This window comes from Eurosta solidaginis, chromosome 3, assembly GCF_040869045.1.
Source record: "Eurosta solidaginis isolate ZX-2024a chromosome 3, ASM4086904v1, whole genome shotgun sequence".
Lineage (NCBI taxonomy): Eukaryota > Metazoa > Arthropoda > Insecta > Diptera > Tephritidae > Eurosta > Eurosta solidaginis.
Window position 1 is genome coordinate 255,880,776 of NC_090321.1, and position 18,676 is coordinate 255,899,451.

An 18,676-nucleotide genomic window follows, 5' to 3' on the forward strand; every position below is an offset into this window, starting at 1 on the left:
TGAAGTTTATGAAAGTGCGTTTTTCAGTGACGATGAAGTCGGCGTTACGCTCAAGCGAAATAAGTATGGGCAGGTGGTCGGATGCCAATGTTACCATCGGCTGCCAGTTGACGCAGTTTACGAGTTCTGCGCTCACGATTGAGATATCTGGCGAGCTGTGACAGCTTCCTATACGTTTCTTCTATTTGATCCGCCAACATCTCACCCCTACTGTCCGCCCGCAAGTTTGAATGCCATAGATCATGATGGGCATTGAAATCGCTAAGATAATGCGATTGTTGCCAGTGAGTAAGGCCGTGATATTAGGGCGGTATCCACTGGGGCAACAGGTGGTAGGAGGGATGTAGATGTTGATGATTTCTAGGTTTGCATCGCCTGACCGGACAGATAGGCCTTGACGTTCTAAGACATTGTCCCTGCGGTCGATGCCAGGATCAAATATACAATATTGCACAGAGTGGTGTATGATAAACTCGAGACCGCCTCCATTTCCGCTCTCGCGATCTTTCCTGTGGACGTTATACCCAGAGCAGGTCTGCAATGCAGATCTTGCTGTGAGTTTAGTCTCTTGAATCGCAGCAATGCGGATGTTGTGCCGCTTCATGAAATCGACTATCTCCGTAATCTTCCCAGTTAGTCCATTACAGTTTAACTGCAGAATTTCTGGGGCGCTTAGACGTAGACTACGGGATGCCCTTGGGCGTGAACAGCAAGGAGCCACAAAAGATTTATAAAAGTTACGTGGACGTCGGGTTTTGGGATCAAGCCCAGAACAACCTGTCCGATGCAACCATCCCTTGCACGAGACACACAGAACAGAGTATGACCGTCCTAAAAAGATTCTTTTCCGGCAGATGCAGCAAAACCATTTCTCAGGACCGGGGTCAGGAGACGGTCCCGGATTGGATTCGATGCCTTCCCGGAGTAAGAGAATATGGAGCAGTCCTGCTGCAAGGAGCTGCTGGGAGGATGACAATTTGTGGGAGGGACGAAACAAATTAGATGGGGTCACACTGAAATGACAGTCCTTGGTCGGGAAAAATCCCGAGTCGCTCCGGTACATAGAACCGACTGCCTTGCGTGACTCTGCTGTGGTCACCGTAGTATCTGTGTGCCTCGTTGTATGTTATCTCGAACTCAAGATGTAGGTTATGTAACAACTTCTCCATTATTTCTTTATCGCTGCCACATATTAGCCCGTCGTCAACGTAGAGTAATAGGAACATGATGTCCTTTTCGGTTTGATAGATGAATACACATGGATCAACCCGTGACTGATTAAACCCAAACTTCAGTAAAAACTTTGCAATGCACTTGTTCCATTGCCTTGAAGCTTGCTTGAGGCCATACAAGCTCTTTTTTAATAAGCAAACTCGATCATCTGTGACAAAACCATACGTTTGTTCCATGTATATGACTTCGTCTAAATTCCCATGTAGAAAAGCAGTTTTGACGTCGAAATGAACCATATCTAAACCACGAGCTGCTGCAACGGCTATAACCATTCTTACTGATTCATGTCTGACAACGGGAGCAAAAACCTCTTCATAGTCGACGCCATATTTTTGAGAGCATCCTCTTACCACTAATCGAGCCTTAAACTTGTCTATCTCTCCATTGCTTTTAAACTTTTTCTTAAAAACCCAACGATTTGTGATAACATGCATATCACTCGTACGTGGTACCAAAATCCATGTATTATTTGCTCTCAAAGATTGAATTTCACTTTGGATCGCTTCAGTCCATTTGTCGCAGTCTTCACTTGACAAAGCCTCTTCTAATGATGAAGGTTCTATAGATGCTATGCATAATTCAGCAACCACTGTGTTAGCAGTTTGCCTTTTAGTCTTTGTTACACTTCTCGTATTATATGGACTTCTCATTAATGTTTGTTGCTTTTCATTTTCTAGCGAGTTTCTTCGTTCAGGTGATGTGGATCATACTGTGGGTTTTGTGCCCACTCCCTCTGACACTGTACTATCATCCATTTTCTTTTCACATACCTCGTTGATTGTTGTAGGTAATTCATTAAAAATAACATCGCGCCGGATTAGGACCCTTCTGGTCTTAGGATCATATACTCTATATGCTTTGCTCTCTTCATTGTAGCCAACTAAAATACCCTTAAAAGCATTTCTCTCCCATTTTGTACGCTGTTCTTTCGGTATGTGAACATACACGTCACCACCAAAAACCCGAAGATGAGTCACTGACGGTTTCTCACCAAACCACAATTCATATGGGGTACGCCAACCAATAACGCTCGAAGCTGTTCTATTTTTTAAATAAACTGCTGTATGTGTAGCATCAGCCCATAAATGCAAAGGTAGCTGCCTACTGTAAAGCATTGATTTTGCACTTTCAACTATGGTTCTGTTTTGCCTTTCAATAAAACCATTTTGTTCGGGCGCTCTTGGCGTAGTAACTTCGTGTTTTATGCTGTTTTTCAGGAGCAATTGATTAATGTGTTCATTACAAAACTCTAAACCACCATCTGAACGTATGCGCTGTACAGAATGTACGTCTGCTCGAACGTCTACCAAGAACTGCGAAAGTTTTTTATAAACATCTGTTTTATTTTTCAAAAAATAAACAAAACAATAACGCGAGTAGTCATCTTTCAAAAGAAGAAATTAATTGGACCCACCAGCCGATGGAATACTCATCTTTCCACATAGGTCCATGTGAAAAACTTCTCCGGGTACTTGGGCACGTTTCGCATCGCTTTTTGGGAAAGATTGTCTGTGCTGTTTTCCGTATGCGCAGCCTTCACAAAATACATTGGTTGTTTGTATATCGGTTAGATTCAGCCCATCTACCACACTCCTCTCACACATTTTTTGAAGTGTATTAAAGTTCACGTGACCCAATCTCTCATGCCATAACATTGCAGTCTCAGATGTTAGAACATTTGGAGCTGATGCCACCTCAGGTTTCAAGTCCATACGATACAAGCCGCTCTCAATTTGATCTTTGCTAATTACATTCTTTTCATTCATAAAGTAAACGTGTTTACCACCAGATTCGAATACTACACTTGCACCCCCTCTGGTTGCTTTGGATATTGAAATGAAATTTTTGTCTAAATCTGGAACTAGTAAAACGTCCTTGAATATGTGCAAGCAGTTCATGTAGCCACGTACCTCGATATCGCCTTTACCTTCAACTTTGAGACGCCTGCCGTCGCCAACTGTTACATATACGTTGCTCACTTTGTTATTAAAATTCGTTAAGAGTTCTTTCTGAAATGACATGTGATCTGTTGCACCAGAATCTGCATAGAAAACATTCTCAATTTTATTTGCATTTTTTGATGCGTTCAAAATAAATAAATATGAGCTTTGACGATCAGCTGTTTCTTTTGTTTGCCCTTTCTTGTCATTTGTTTTACTTTCAAGTAATAGATTTTGAGACTCATTTTTCTTCTCTATTACGTTTTGTTGATGTTTTTGACGTTTTCGACATTCGCGAGCCCAATGGCCAGGCTTATGACCATAGTTGCAATTGCCTTTTGGCTTTGCATTATTGTTGTTCTTACCTTTGTTTGCTGAATAGTTGTTGTTGTTGCCTCTAAATTTACTTGCTGAGTAGACCGAATTGCTCACATTGTTGGTGTCTACATTTGATCGGGAATTCATGAGACTTTCTTCGTTTACTAGATGCTCTGTTAACCGCTCAATATTTTGGCTTTCACATGGAACTGCATACAAGGCTGTGCGTACATGATCAAATCTAGCTGGCAAACTGCTTAAGATTTTTGCAATTACCATAGGCTCCTTCTGCTCTAACTCCATATCTTTAAGTCGTTGTGCTACGGATGTAATATCTGCGACGTAATCGACAATTGGCTGCTCATCGCTCATTTTAGCACTCACAAATTTTTCTAAGAGAACCTGCGCTGATTTCTCGCTTTTTTTGGCATGGACAGCTTTTAATTTAGACCACATTTCGGCTGCTGTAGAGCATTCTGTAAGATACTTTAATTGTTCAAGCTCGATACCTCTCATGATGAAGGCTTGCGCTTCTGCATCCTTTTCGTCCAATTTTGTGGCATTTGAGTCCGTTCGCTTTTCCGCTCCCAGGATGTATTTCTTTAGCTTATTTTCAGCCATGTATATTTCCATTTGTCTACGCCATAGTTGGTAGTTCTGCCCATTAAAACGATGTATGTGATACACCTTCGATTCACTCATCTTTGTCTCAGTAATGTATTCACCCTCGGCTTGAATAGACCTATCACCGTCGGTTAAACTCTCTGTAAGCTCCGTTCCAATCGCAGAATCTATATGGGAAGATGGTTCTTTACTTTCCATATAAAAATGTTATGCGTTTTGTGCAGTTAGGATCCTGGGCCCATAACCTGTTAAGATAATGAAGATTTTTCCAGGATCACCCAAAATAAAAAACGTAGAACAGACCAAGTAATAACGAAAAAGGTTTGTGATAAATGATTTAATTCAAGTAGTTAATAGATGAGTATTGATTACAATTTATGAAATATACAAGACGTATCAAAAAGAAACGTGTTCACCTTAGCGAGATCTTTTAGAGAGAGATAACAAAAAAACGGAAGAAGAATTACAGAATCCGCCATATTTTTAATTATGACATACAGAAAACGAAATGTAGTTGCCACATTGTAAAATAATGTGCTTGCGTAGCGCTGTTGTGGCCCGTGTTGTATGTTGGCGCTTGCGGTCAACGTAGTGGGTTGGCGCAATGCTGTGGCCAACGTCGTATGTTTGCGTAGTGATGTGGTCCACGTAATATGTTAGCGTGGTGCGGTCGCGGTCAGCGTAGTGGCTGGCGTAATTCTGTGGCCGACGTAGTATGTGTGCGATTGTGTCCGGGGTAGTGGATTGGCGTAATGCTATGGCCAACGTAGTATGTTTGCGATTGTGACCAGCGTGGTAGTTTGGCTGGCGAATGTCACCTGCTCGCGGGGCGCGTCACTGTGGTGGTGCCGTTGCTCACGAGGTCTCAAGCGGTGTTTGGTGGTATAACCGACACATTCACCACTTGAGGCCACGACTCACTCCTGTGAAGCGACCTGTCCGCATGGTAGAACCGACAACTTCAAGGGACGCTCCACAAGTAGCTCTGGTCACGACCACAGCTCCGTGCTTCGGAACGAGGGTAACTCTGGTACAGTTGACGTAGTAGGTTTGCGTAACTTTGCTGTGTCAACGCAGTATATTATCGGGGCGCTGTCGTGGTCAGCGTAGTAGATCGGCGCAGTACTGAAGCCAACGTAGTGTGTTACTTATGGTGCTGTTGCGGCCAGCGTAGTAGATTGGCGTAATGGTATGGCCAGCGTATATATTAGCTATGATGCTGTTGCGGCTAGCGTTGTATGCTTGCGTAGTGTTGCTGCGGCCAACGTATATGCTTGCGTAGCGCTGTTTGTGGCGCTGTTACTGTCGGCACAGGCGGGCGGACGCTGCCTGTTCGCGGGTGCGCGTTACTGTCGTTGTGCCGTTGCTGGCGAAGTCTCAAGCGGTGACTTCTGTCCTGCTGTGTTGCTCCTTTTATTGCTTTGTTTGGTATTGCTGGTTCAAATGGTTGCGTTGCCATGGTTGCTGTTTGATGTTGCGAACGCTCGTTGCGTTGCTGAGATTTGTTAGTTTGTTGTGTTGGCATTAAAGTGTTGTGCTTGTCCGTTGTGTTGCTGAGACTTGTTGGTTGGTCTGCTGCTATAGCCTTTTGTGACTGGCTGTTGTGTCAATGCTGTATTGAACTTGTTGGTTGGTCTGTTGCTATAGCCTTTTGTGACTGGCTGTTGTGTTAGTGTTGTATCGAATATGATGTATGCTGTATTGAACTTGTTGGTTGGTCTGTTGCTATAGCCTTTTGTGACTGGCTGTTGTGTTAGTCCTGTATCGAATATGATGTGGGGTCGTTTTGTGTGGGCCAAATTAATGGTGTTATATTTGGTCCTCACAACACCTTCGGTCTAATCATTTCATCGAGCGTGGTATCAAAACCAATGCAATTTATCAATGGAAAAATGTTTGTGAGCATTCAAACCTTCAGTCGTACGTCATAGATGTTGCAACACACAACCCGACACGATGTCACAAAGATCTTAGACAATAGTTGGCCAGTTGCAAATCGGATGGACTATTCCATCCGTACGTATGTGAGAATTAAAAAATATACCTATTATCATAAATGCGTTGAATAAAGCCTTTGTATCCAAAATAATCGAAAATCTTCTTGCAAATTGGAATCCATTCGTTAACCATTTTAAGGCTATAGTCAAGTCAAAAATTACCGCATCGAGTTAAAGCGAACGGATTCTATAATTTTTATTATTTCCTAAAATATTTTGAATTAAAAAAAATTAACAAAAATTAGTATGTTTAGGTCAATCAGTTACGCCTCAATTGGCTAACCCTGTACTTTGCTTCGAATTACAGTGGTGAACAAAAAAATTTCAGCAAATAAATTGTTCTTTTTTTAGATGTTTTGAGAAAACACTTATATAAATTTTGTAACTGACACCTCCCCAACGAACCTCGCAAGTGTTTTCGAAAATTCGGAATTTTTTTTTTTTAATTTCGAACATTGTTTCTTTTTTGGTGTTTTATGAATTTTTTTGGGTTTGCAGTTTTATCGTCCAATCAATTTGTCTTTAACAAAGTACAACTTGTAGGTCTCTCAAAATTCCATGTTTGAAAATTTTTTTTCCGATGGGTGTTTCGAACACCTAAAACAACCTTCGGAAAAAATTTTAAAAATCACTACGAATTTTGAGACGCCTGTGACTTGTACTTGGTTAGACTAAAATTGATCGGGCTAAAAAACTACATACTAAACAAATTTTAGGGAACTCCAATACTTCGAAGTTTTCGTAAAATTTTCTCGAAAACGTTTTCCAGATCGGTTTGCATTGTTTCGGTTACAGAACTCATAGAAGCTTTATACAAAAATTAATTGAAAAAATTTGATAAAAGGTGCCAATGCTATTTTTCTGTTCGCTGCTGTACAAATTAAAGAAGTTAAATTGGCCAACCATAACTTATGCGCACTTAATTTTTATTTACTCTGTTAAAAATTTTATAATTTTTTTTTAGATATTTCTTTCTACAAGTATTTGCGCATTATTTGATTTAGCAAAAACAAAAAAAAAACTTCTTCATTGCCGTTATTTAAGACCATAATACTCATTTATGGAATTCAGCCACGTTCAACACAATTGGCGCCAATAACAATCCGTAAATAATGTCTTAAATATTTGTTGTCTAACAATCAATCTATAGTCTATATTTTTGTTATATACTGAAAAAAAAAATTAAAAAAAAAGCTTTACGTCAGCAAGAAAATTTTGCGGTGTCCGTATATATATCTAAACAAGTATGTTTTTTGCTGATTATATTATACAGTGTTATTTCCTTCCTTTTATTTTAAATTGCTCAAGTGTACATAGCACATACAGTAATTCACAATGTTTTAATAGTAAAATTTCAAAGCAGAAACGAGTCCAGACAGATATAGGTAGACTTCCATGTATCAAGATGTTCACCATTAAAAGTGGATAGATTGATACATGCTTCCTTGGCACCTAAGGATACCATAGTTGCACTAAAGCCCGCTTCGATTCGACTCTCAAAAAATATCGATTTAATCTAATCAATCGAGTCGAAAATAATTGATTTAAAAAAGCTAGCCAGTTTCTTCCTGCTTTCGTTAACTGGAGCTAATTTGCAAAGTAAGGGGTACCGCATGGTTTCCTGGATACTGAAATATCATACCTGTTTTTTTTTTTCAAATTTATTTATAGCAGTAAGAGAGAAACCGACCTCCGGACCTCGGAGCAGGAACAATTTTTATCTAAGATATTCCAATTTTGTGCACAGAAATTTCTTCAGTAAGTTCTGACTTTTCTACAATGTTAGCTTAGAAATCAAATAGAGAATAGCTCTTTTCAGTAAATCTCTTTAAATCTCCCATCACACCTGTTTTGACGTATGGGTCGGAAGCATTAACCGTGTCGAGAGACAATGGTATAGCCCAGTGTACGTGGGAAAGTCCTTCCGCCGATTTATGGTCCTCTACGTGATACCAACCTCTAGGTCATGTCATGGGAATGTATGAAGAAGCTCTAGCACAGATACGTATTCCTATCGGCACCTGTATTTGGAAGCAGGCGAAGGGGGAGACCTTCACCATGAACACTTCAGCTCCCTTGACATCAGTTATGCTGCAACAAGGATAGCTGGCGTTATTAGTTATGTAACGCCAAAATTGCCTAGGCAGTTAAGCGCCAATCGATGGTGATGATTCAATTTCTTCCTTTTCCTCCTTTCACTTTCAACACAATAGCGCATAGTCATAGTTTATGGTTGTAAATTAAGTCGATAAGTCGGGGGGAGCGCAATACAAAGAATGTACATAAACTAGAAACTACTATGAATATCTACGAGTATAATAGCTTTGTGATTCTAATCATAATCCAAATTTTATTACGACACAGCTCGACAGTTGGATTATTCCCATAATGTGGTACACACCTGTATATTTTCGAAAATCGGTCTGACTTGGGCACCATACGCAAAAATGAATTCAGAAATCATAATAATATTTGGTACAAGGATTTTTTATAACTCAAAGTATACACAGTAAAAGTTAGAGACATCGGTGAATAACCGCTTCCACTTATTGTTATGGTATTAAAGATGTATACAGCTTTTAAAATTAACTTGCTCGGGCGCCATGCACAAAAACCAATTGAGATATCAATTCAATATTAGATATAGAAAGTGTAGAAAATTAAAAATATTTTCATTAAAATTTATTAACAACCATTGACAAGACAAGCAGAACGGACGGAATTCTTATGTATTTTACCCGTAGTTGAAGGTTTCATCTCCTTCTTTAAGCTGAATGTCAATAAATTAAGCTAACGTCAGATGTCGGGAGAAAGTTGCGAAGTGTTTCGTAACGTAAAGGTAAAACCAGACATTGATTTTAAGAAGTCAAGTACCGAATTTCTGTAGTGCAGCCATTTATTTGCACCTCACAACATCTTATGGCATTATTTGCGATTTTTGTGCTGTGTTTGGGAATAGGAACGTTGCGGATACGGCATTTCAGACAATATCAGATAGGGATGCGAATACCAACGACTGCAGAGGCCGGTGTCAAGTATTTAAAAAATTATATTTTAGTGAAGAGCCGCAATTTTGTGGATCTGGCTAGAACTTTGAGCCAGCATTTCTAGTGAGCTCTTTCTCTCCTGTTAATACATCTTAAGTAACTTACTTTTAATTGATTTTAAAATATTTACATTACCTTCGTCGTGATATGGAGGTACAGTGTTGAGTTGTACGAATGCTAAGCTTCAAGTCCAGGTACAAGCAACATCAGAGAGGCTTTGGACAAACGTTCATTAACGAGGTCGCCACTTCGGCAACGAGGACAGGCAGTGTGTTATAAATAGAAACGATTTTCCGTCTTTCCTTGTCAAATTAGTTTGGAGACTAACGGTTTTGGTACAGTACCATCTTCAGTATATCTCTTCGTTGTGATCTGTTTGTAAACATAATTTTTTTATATTGTTTGAATTTAAGTGCTTGTGAGTAGCTTTGTGTTTTTTTGTTATGCTCAGCTGAGCAGAGCTCACAGAGTATATTAATTTTGTTCGCATAACGGTACCCCGTAACGGCATAAACTAATCGAGATAGATATAGACTTCTTCTATATATCAAAATGATCAGGGCGAAAAAGAAATACATTTAGCCATGTCCGTCCGTCCATCCGTCTGTCTGAAAACACGATAACTTGAGTAAATTTTGAGATATCTTAATGAAATTTGGTATGTAAGTTCCTGGGCACTTCCATCAGATCGCTATTTAAAATGAACGAAATCTGAGTATAACCACGCCCACTTTTTCGATATCGAAAATTTCGAAAAACCGAAAAAGTGCGATAATTCGTTACCAAAGACGGATAAAGCGATGAACCTTGGTAGGTGGGACAGAATAGAAAATTAGTAAAATTTTGGACAATGGGCGTGGCTCCGTCCACTTTTAAAAGAAGGTAATTTAAAAGTTTTGCAAGCTGTAATTTGGCAGTCGTTGAAGATATCATGATGAAATTTGGCAGGAACGTTACCTCTATTACTAATTTCCTAATTTTCCTTTTCCGACTCATGCTCACTAAGACGCCCCTATATCTTTATAATAAGCTTTCTTTCACAAGATCCGCTCGTTCAAACGACCTGATAGTACCCACATTTAAATCTGTTGTGTCGACTAGACTATTCTTCGTGAACACTATACGTGTCTGGAATTCTATTCCCAATGCTATAAGAAATAGTATAAGTAGGAGCAACTATAAGAATGTTATCTATAACTATTTTTCTGATAATAGTATGTAGACTGGCCGTGTATTTGATCACGATACTAGAATAAATTACAAATTACAAATTAGGTTTTATGGATAGGCTTACAATATATATATATCGTGATCAAATACACGGCCAGTCTACATACTGTTTATATCAATATCATGTAACTGTTTATTTTCTTTTTGTACTACTACTTATAACTATCTTTCCTTTCATGTTGTACTATAAAAGACCTCAAATCTTATTGTACTAATAATTTTGTACATTAAATAAATACATACATACATATGCTTAATAAAAATTAACAAAATCGGATGACGAACACGCCCACTTTTTAAAAAACAAAATTTTTTAAGTCAAATTTTAACAAAAAATTTAATATCTTTACTATATATAAGTAAATTATGTCAACATTCAACTACAACATTTGTCTCCAAAGCTCTCAGCTGAGTATGTAATGTTCGGTTACACCCGAACTCAGCCTTTATTACTTGTTTTGTTATTGCTGTGTTTGCTTTGATTTTTGTAAATCACATTTAAAAGTTCAAATATTTCGTCAGAGTTTGTGTTTGTTTGTTCGTTTATAATTCTGCCACCGAACGTTTTTTGTTTGTATTTTTCAATGTTTTCGAACGATTTTTTTTCTCAAAATAAAGAAACTCGGGATCCATTTTGAGCCAAAGAGTTTTTATTTCACTTAGGTGTGTTTTATTGTTTTTAGAACCAATTTTACAGTTAAAGGAAAAAATATTCCTAAAAATCATTGCTATTTTGGAAAAGATTGCTATTTAGAGCATATACAAAATATTTATTTTCGATCGATATTCGTAGAACAAAGTTCCAAAAAAAATCTTTATATGCTAAATGTTTTTATCTTACCAAATTTTGCATAAAAACATCCGCAACCGCAAAATGATCTGCTTAGATTTTTTTTGGATACGGAATGCGGATGCTGAGCTCTGCGTTCGGTAATGTAAATGTTTGCAGTATCCCTATTTGGGAATGCACTCTGAATTAGTTCTTTACTTCATTGAAAGAAGCGAGAAAAATCGTTTGGTAGTATAATCGTAAATGTAATTCAGTCAACTGGCCTTGTATCATCCTCATCAATAGCGGATAGTGTTCACTAGCGAGCTTACATTTTTTGAGTGCAGCGAGAATTAACATTTACATAAGTGCATGTATGTGTGTATTTGCACATTTCCTCTTGTTTATACTTTATATGTAATTTCTCTTCGGTTTTTTATTTTACTATTTTTTTTAAAGCTTTTAGCATTCGTTTTGCTTGTTATCTTCGTACCGCAGTCATTTAAAATACGGGAAAAAATTATTTGCTCTGATTTTTTTCCAATAATCGGCGGCAGAGGAACTGTTTTTATGTGCAAAAGTTTTTCGTACAACTTAAGTCTAGTTTCAGCAATGAACTTACGAAGGGGAAACGCTTTATTTGCATTTTTATGTCACTGTTGTCATACTATCCGAATAAACTTTTGAGCCACTGTACAAATACATGCATGTTTGTATGCATGTGTGCTGTTCGTGTGGAAAATGTTTCATTGTTGCATGTTACGGCGATTTACTACGTTCGTTTATATGTATGCACCATATAAGGGCACTTCGCACTAAAAATTTTCTAAGCATTGCGCTAATCGACTCAGAATTACTGATTATGAAATAACGCCTGCAAGCTTTTGTCGGCGGACGGTTTTTCCCTTTTGAGCGGGAAATATGTAAATCTCGCGGACTAAATTTCCTTTTGTTGAGAATCACACCCGCGCCACTTTTGTCCTTTGTCAAATTAAAACTTTATGTGATTATATTTTATTATCTTTTTTATTTTATTTTATTTATATTTGTTTTTGTTTATCTCCTACTAGCTTTACCCGGCGTCCAACGCTTTTATTTAATTGTCTGATCAACGCCCTAGATTGATGAGGAGTGTGATGACTAATACCTAAGACCTACCTAATTATTTTGTAGCTTATAGTATTATTATTACTTCATGTAAGTATTGTTTTCAATAAAACCGTTTAACTTAAAATTTTTTTTTAATTATTTTATTTTCAAGTTTTTAGTTTTTATTTAATTGCCTATTATTTCTTATTCTATTTAGTTCATTTAGTGACTCATTATTACAAGGACTCTTTCCTGACAATTTGTTACAGTGTAAGTCCTCAATACATAATCTTTCCAAAGACTTTACTCGACTCTGCGCCACGTATGCTTGTCCCTCCTCCAACTCCAAAATATTTTGATGTCACTTCTACCGGACTGTATGTAATATTTGTTCCACATATGAACCAAATCGGACCACAAATAAGATTTCTGTGATTATCTCGATCCTTGCGCCACCTAGCGGCGATTTTTTTCATAGGTCGCTTTCTATTCTTATATATATTGTGTGTTCCAAATATGAGCCTAATCACAACACAAATACGATTGTTTTAAATATCTCGCTCCTTGCGCCACCTAGCGTCGATTTTTTTCATATGTCGCTTTCTATTCATGTATGTATTGTCTTCCAAATATGAGCCAAATCGGACCACAAATACGACTTTTGTGAATATCTCGATCTTTGCGCCACCTAGCGGCGATTTTTTTCATAGGTCGCTTTCTATTCTTGTATGTATTATGTGTTCCAAATATGAGCCAAATCGGACCACAAATACGACTTTTTTGAATATCTCGATTCTTGCGCCACCTAGCGGCGATTTTTTTTTCATAGGTCGCTTTCTATTTTTGTATGTATTATGTGTTCCAAATATGAGCCAATTCGGCCCACAAATACGATTTTTGTGAATACCTCTATCCTTGCGCCACCTAGCGGCAATTTTTTTCATAGGTCGCTTTCTATTGTTATATATATTGTGTGTTCCAAATATGAGCCAAATCACAACACAAATACGATTTTTTTAAATATCTCGCTCCTTGCGCCACCTAGCGTCGATTTTTTTCATATGTCGCTTTCTATTCATGTATGTATTGTCTTCCAAATATGAGCCAAATCGGACCACAAATACGACTTTTGTGAATATCTCGATCTTTGCGCCACCTAGCGGCGATTTTTTTCATAGGTCGCTTTCTATTCTTGTATGTATTATGTGTTCCAAATATGAGCCAATTCGGCCCACAAATACGATTTTTGTGAATACCTCTATCCTTGCGCCACCTAGCGTCGATTTTTTTCATATGTCGCTTTCTATTCATGTATGTATTGTCTTCCAAATATGAGCCAAATCGGACCACAAATACGACTTTTGTGAATATCTCGATCTTTGCGCCACCTAGCGGCAATTTTTTTCATAGGTCGCTTTCTATTCTTGTATGTATTATGTGTTCCAAATATAAACCAAATCGGACCAGAAATACGATTTTTGTGAATATCTCGATCCTTGCGCCACCTAGCGGCGATTTTTTTTTCATATTATTGAATTGTCATCGGGTTCTGAACTATATTCCAAGTTAAAAAAAAAAAAAGATATCTTCAATCGGTCTGGGTTTTACCGAAATTCTAAAAATTTGTATATATTAAAAAAAACTTTAATTAAGAACAAAATAAAATAAATTCGTCTCCTTTAATTGATTTTGGGTTGTTCGCGAGATTCCCAAAAAAGCTAAGAACTCAATGTTTTACAAAATAAAAATTGAAACATATATTTATTTGTTTTTTTCTACAAATTTTTTAAACAAAAAACGATTTTGCAAACTAAAAATATAAAATAAATAAAATTAGGAACCTTTATTTTCAATAATTTGGGAAAAATTCAAACAATGACATCAGGACGGATAAGGCGACAACTGTTTCAAATAAATGTGTTCAACATTTAAAAGCTTAATTCATACAAAAATTAGGTATCTTCAACCGATTAAAGTTTTTCAAAAACAGTGAAAAAATCTAAGAGCACAGTCATTTTTTTTAATATTGCTTTTAATAAACAATTTTTTTCTTGTTTGAGGAATAATCAGGGAAAATCAACATTAGCAAAACAAGAATTGATAAATTATTATTTTTTTATATATGTACATTTTGGAAAAAAAATGATATTTAAATAAGTGTAAAAAAAAATTCACATGTTCAGTCGGTTTGGTTTTTTTTTTTTTCGATTCTGGAAAGTCTTAGAAAACGAAACTTTGTTTAAAAAAGAAAATTTGTATGATGTTTTTTGGTTGTTTTTTCTTGAAGCCAATTGTTAGAAATACATTATTTTTTGTTTTTTTTTTTTTCTAACAATCTACATTTTTTTAAATTGGAGCAAATTCATGTAACATCATATGTGTCGATATTAAGCTGCATACGCCTGAAGCCTGATTTGAGTAAATAAAAATAAATGTAAGGCGCGATAACCTCCGAAGAGATCTAAGGCCGAGCTTCTCTTCCAATTTGCGTCGTGCTTCTCTTGATTTTCCCTACAAATTGGCCGGACGCGACCTACATGTTTTATGCCGACTCCGAACGGCATGTGCAAGGCAGATGAGTTTTCACTGGGAGCTTTTCATGGCAGAAATACACCCGGAGCGCTTGCCAAAGACTGCCGAGGGGCGACCCCGCTTAGAAAAATTTTCGTCTAATTGAAAAACCTTATTTCTAAAATTTTGATGTTGGTTTGCCCGGGTTGTGAATCCAGAGCATACGGTGTGGTAGGCGGAGCACGCTACCATCACACCACGGTGGTCGCCAACAGCCAACAGCTTGATTTGAGTGCTTTATTAAAATTGGTGCAAAGTGCCTATCTATGATAGGTACACAGTTTTCATGCCGGCAAATTCCTTGATTCAGTCAGTCGTCGAAGAAAGCTGCAGCAAAACGGTTCGGTAGCTGGTTCAAGGTTTCGGTTTTTATTTTTATGTGATTTTAATTAGCCGCTAATCGAAATTTGTTTATTGTATATTGAGTTAATATAATTTATTTTATCGTGTGTCGTAACGTAAAGCGTTTATGAGCGAGTAGGCAGTTTTTTGATATTAAATATGAAATTAAATAAATTAAAGTGAAAAGGAAAATGAAAAAAATATAGTAGTTATAGAAAAGCAAAGTGCGATAATAAGTAATAAATTAATACATGCACAAATGCACCTATGAACAACTGATTTTGTTGTTGCCAAAGCAGTGCATCTTTACCTGATTTGTTTACATTAAATAAATATTTATCACAAACAAGTGGTCTATCGAATGATTAATTGTTAAAATTTATTGCAAACGCAACTGCATTACATCACAGAAAATTGCGTCTTACATAACAGCAAATGACAAACAGTTTTTTTTTTTTTTTAATAAATACAATTTGCGAATAGTTGTCTAAAACAATTTATGACAGCAATTATTAAAGATTTCTTTTAATTCATTTTATTTTTATTTTTGTTCACACAAATTAAAAAAAAATTCAAGCTTAACCCACTTTTCACGCTTCATTTTCTTGTGTATTTTTTTTGCAGCAATGGCGCCACTAACGTCTGGCCACTTGTTGCTTTTGCTTCTTGGCCTTTGTTGCTGCTGCTCATTAGTGCACGCCATTTATCCGCTTAAGATACTTGGTTTATTTCCTCATCCCGGCATAAGCCATTTTAAGTTTTTCCATCCAATTATGCGCGGTTTGGCTGAGAAAGGTCATGATGTTACTGTAATCAGTCATTTTCCGGATAAAGCTCCACCCATAAAGTATAGAGATATACCATTGTCTAATCAGCCAACATTATCGAATAGTGTGGATTTGAAGGTAAGTGAAACATATCTGCATTATCATCTTTAATTGGTGCTTAAACGCTAAGCAAAGTACGCCAGTCATTCCTTAGCTGATAACAAATTTCAGAGAAAATCGAGTCTGACTAGGATTCAATGGGTCAGAATCTCACGAAACTTTGAAGTGTCCATTGTGGGCAGGACCCACGGGGAAACAGGGAATCCCTATAATGACCCTGACTCAGAGGTCTAGTTTACGGATGGATCGAAATTCGATTACGGAAGAACGGGAGCTGGCATCTATGGGCCGAACTTCAAGCAATCGATTCCTATGGGATACTACCCCACCATATTTCAGGAAGCAATCCATGCAATGGAGGTCTGTGGTAGAGAATGTCTGCGGAGAGGCTCAACATTGAAGAGCAGCTACTTTATGTCGGACAGCCAGGCGACCCTGCGTGCCTTACAATCCTACACACTTACATCTAAGCTAGTGTATGACTGCACTGAAATCCTTAATGACCTGGGAGCCTAAAACAAGGTTTTGTTATGATGGGTTCTCGGACGTCAGGGACTTAAGGTAATGAATGGTTAGCCGCTGAGTCATGTACCGCACTCTTGGAGAACTGCTCGTGTAGCTTTTCTACCATAGGCGGGGAAGATCGGTCACGTGTATCCCAAAGACTATAGACCCATTAGCTTAACATCATTTCTGCTCAAAACCTTTGAGAGGCTGATAGATGTGTACATAAAGTCCAACGTGGATGAAAAGCTGCTCTCCACAACACAGCATGCGTACACCAAAGGCAAGTCGGTAGACACCGCATTGCATAGGGTGGTAATAAGCATAGAGAAATCCCTGGAATATAAGGAGTATGCTCTAGGAGTCTTCTTGGACATTGCCGGGGCTTTCAATAATGTTGCAAAATGGGCGATTATGGATGGTCTTAATTACATTAAATTACATCCTGCCTTAATCAGATGGATCGGCTGCATGTTAAATTGCAGAAAGATTACATCACAATGGGGATTGTACGAGGCCACGAAATCAGTGGACAGGGGCACGCCGCAGGGAGGGGTGCTATCACCTCTGCTGTGGACACTGGTCATCAACCAACTGCTCAGGCAATTCGATGAGGGACCCGTAAAACTTACGGCTTACGCAGATGACGTTGCAATTGTCATAAGTGGAAAATGCCTTCCAACGATTAGTTCTTTGATGGATCGGGCGCTTCGGGATATTCATACCTGGGCATCTAATGTCGGGCTGAAAGTCAATGCGGAGAAGACGGATATGGTCTTGTTTACAAAGAGGTACAAGGTCCCAAATTGGACCAGGCCTAAGTTAGGAGCGGTGACCTTACAGGAGAAATCTTGCACAAAATATCTAGGAATCATCCTAGACAGTAAGCTGTCATGGAAGCTCAACGTGGAGGAGAGGGTCAAGAAGGCCTCAACGGCACTCTATGCATGTAAAAGAATGCTGGGGTGTACGTGGGGCCTATCGCCCTCTGTTTCTCATTGGGTTTTTACAGCGATTGTAAGCCCTATTCTATACTATGGAGTTCTTGTTTGGTGGAAAGCCACACAAAAAACAACATACCTCAAAAAATTAGAGGGGGTATGCAGACTATCGATGCTTTGCATTACGGGAGCCCTGAAAACAACCCCGACGGCTGCACTGTATGCCATTCTGCACATTCCACCTGTAGACCTGGTAGCAAAGAACAAAGCGTTAACGACCGCAACCAGGCTCGATGCTTCGGGGCAGCTTGAGCGCCGACCATATGGCCATAGTAGTATAGCGTCCTCACAAGACGAACAGACTACATGATTCCCTACCTGCACTTTGAGGGAGATCTTAAGGCCACAATAGAGGTGGACGGTTGGCGCAAGGGTGCGCAAATGGCGGACGAGGCGATACATGTGTACACCGATGGTTCCAAAATAGTGGAAGGAGTAGGGTCTGCGGTATACTGCGCTGATCCGGAATTAAGCAGATCCTACAGGCTGCCGGATTACTGTAGCGTTTTCCAAGCGGATATATTAGCCGTAACCAAAGCAGTAGAAACCCTGGAAGAGAATAGCTTAAGCTGCAACCGTGTTAACTTTTATATTGACAGTCAAGCAGCAATTAAGGCAATAATCTCGCATAGCACAGCATCTAAATGCGTGTTAGAGTGTAAGCAGTCTCTGGAGAGAATCGGGACAGGGAGAAGCATACATCTATATTGGGTCCCAGGGCATATGGGAATAGATGGGAATGAAAAAGCGGACGAATTAGCTAAAAAGGGCGCATCCCTTGAAGCTTGCTCCGCAGACGTCCCAATTAGATTGGGCGAGATTAAGCGAAGGCGAGAGGTGCACATGATCGACCAAGCAGAAAAGGCGTGGGTTCAAGCGCGGGGCTGCAAAGTGTCGAAGATTATGTGTAGGTCTTACAACCTTAGACTAACACAGTTGCTTCTATCATTAAAAAGAGAGGACTGTAGACTCATGACGGGTATTCTGACTGGACACTGCCTTCTGGCGTCACATGCCTTTAAATTAGGCTTGGTCAATGATAGCAGGTGTAGGAAGTGCGGGTTGGAGGAGGAAACGATCGAGCACGTTCTGTGCTCGTGCCCTGCACTTGCCAGGCTAAGACT

General features: G+C 38.6%; 2 protein-coding genes across 7 annotated transcripts in view; one reads left to right on the forward strand and one right to left on the reverse strand.

Moving 5' to 3' along the window:
- Positions 1 to 18,676, reverse strand: part of atos (atossa) — a 519,662-nt gene that overhangs the window by 454,015 nt on the left and 46,971 nt on the right. The window lies entirely within an intron of this gene.
- LOC137245400 (UDP-glycosyltransferase UGT5-like) overlaps positions 1 to 18,676 on the forward strand; it is a 45,858-nt gene that overhangs the window by 7,011 nt on the left and 20,171 nt on the right. The window contains exons 1-2 of one of the 4 annotated variants that reach the window (XM_067776008.1): positions 15,139 to 15,177; positions 15,785 to 16,065. In XM_067776008.1, the coding sequence (XP_067632109.1) occupies positions 15,787 to 16,065 (279 nt within the window). In that variant the 5' untranslated portion in view covers positions 15,139 to 15,177; positions 15,785 to 15,786. Of the gene's footprint in view, positions 1 to 15,138; positions 15,296 to 15,784; positions 16,066 to 18,676 lie in introns of those variants that run through there. The other 3 variants (XM_067776007.1, XM_067776006.1, XM_067776005.1) reach the window with 3 other exon arrangements.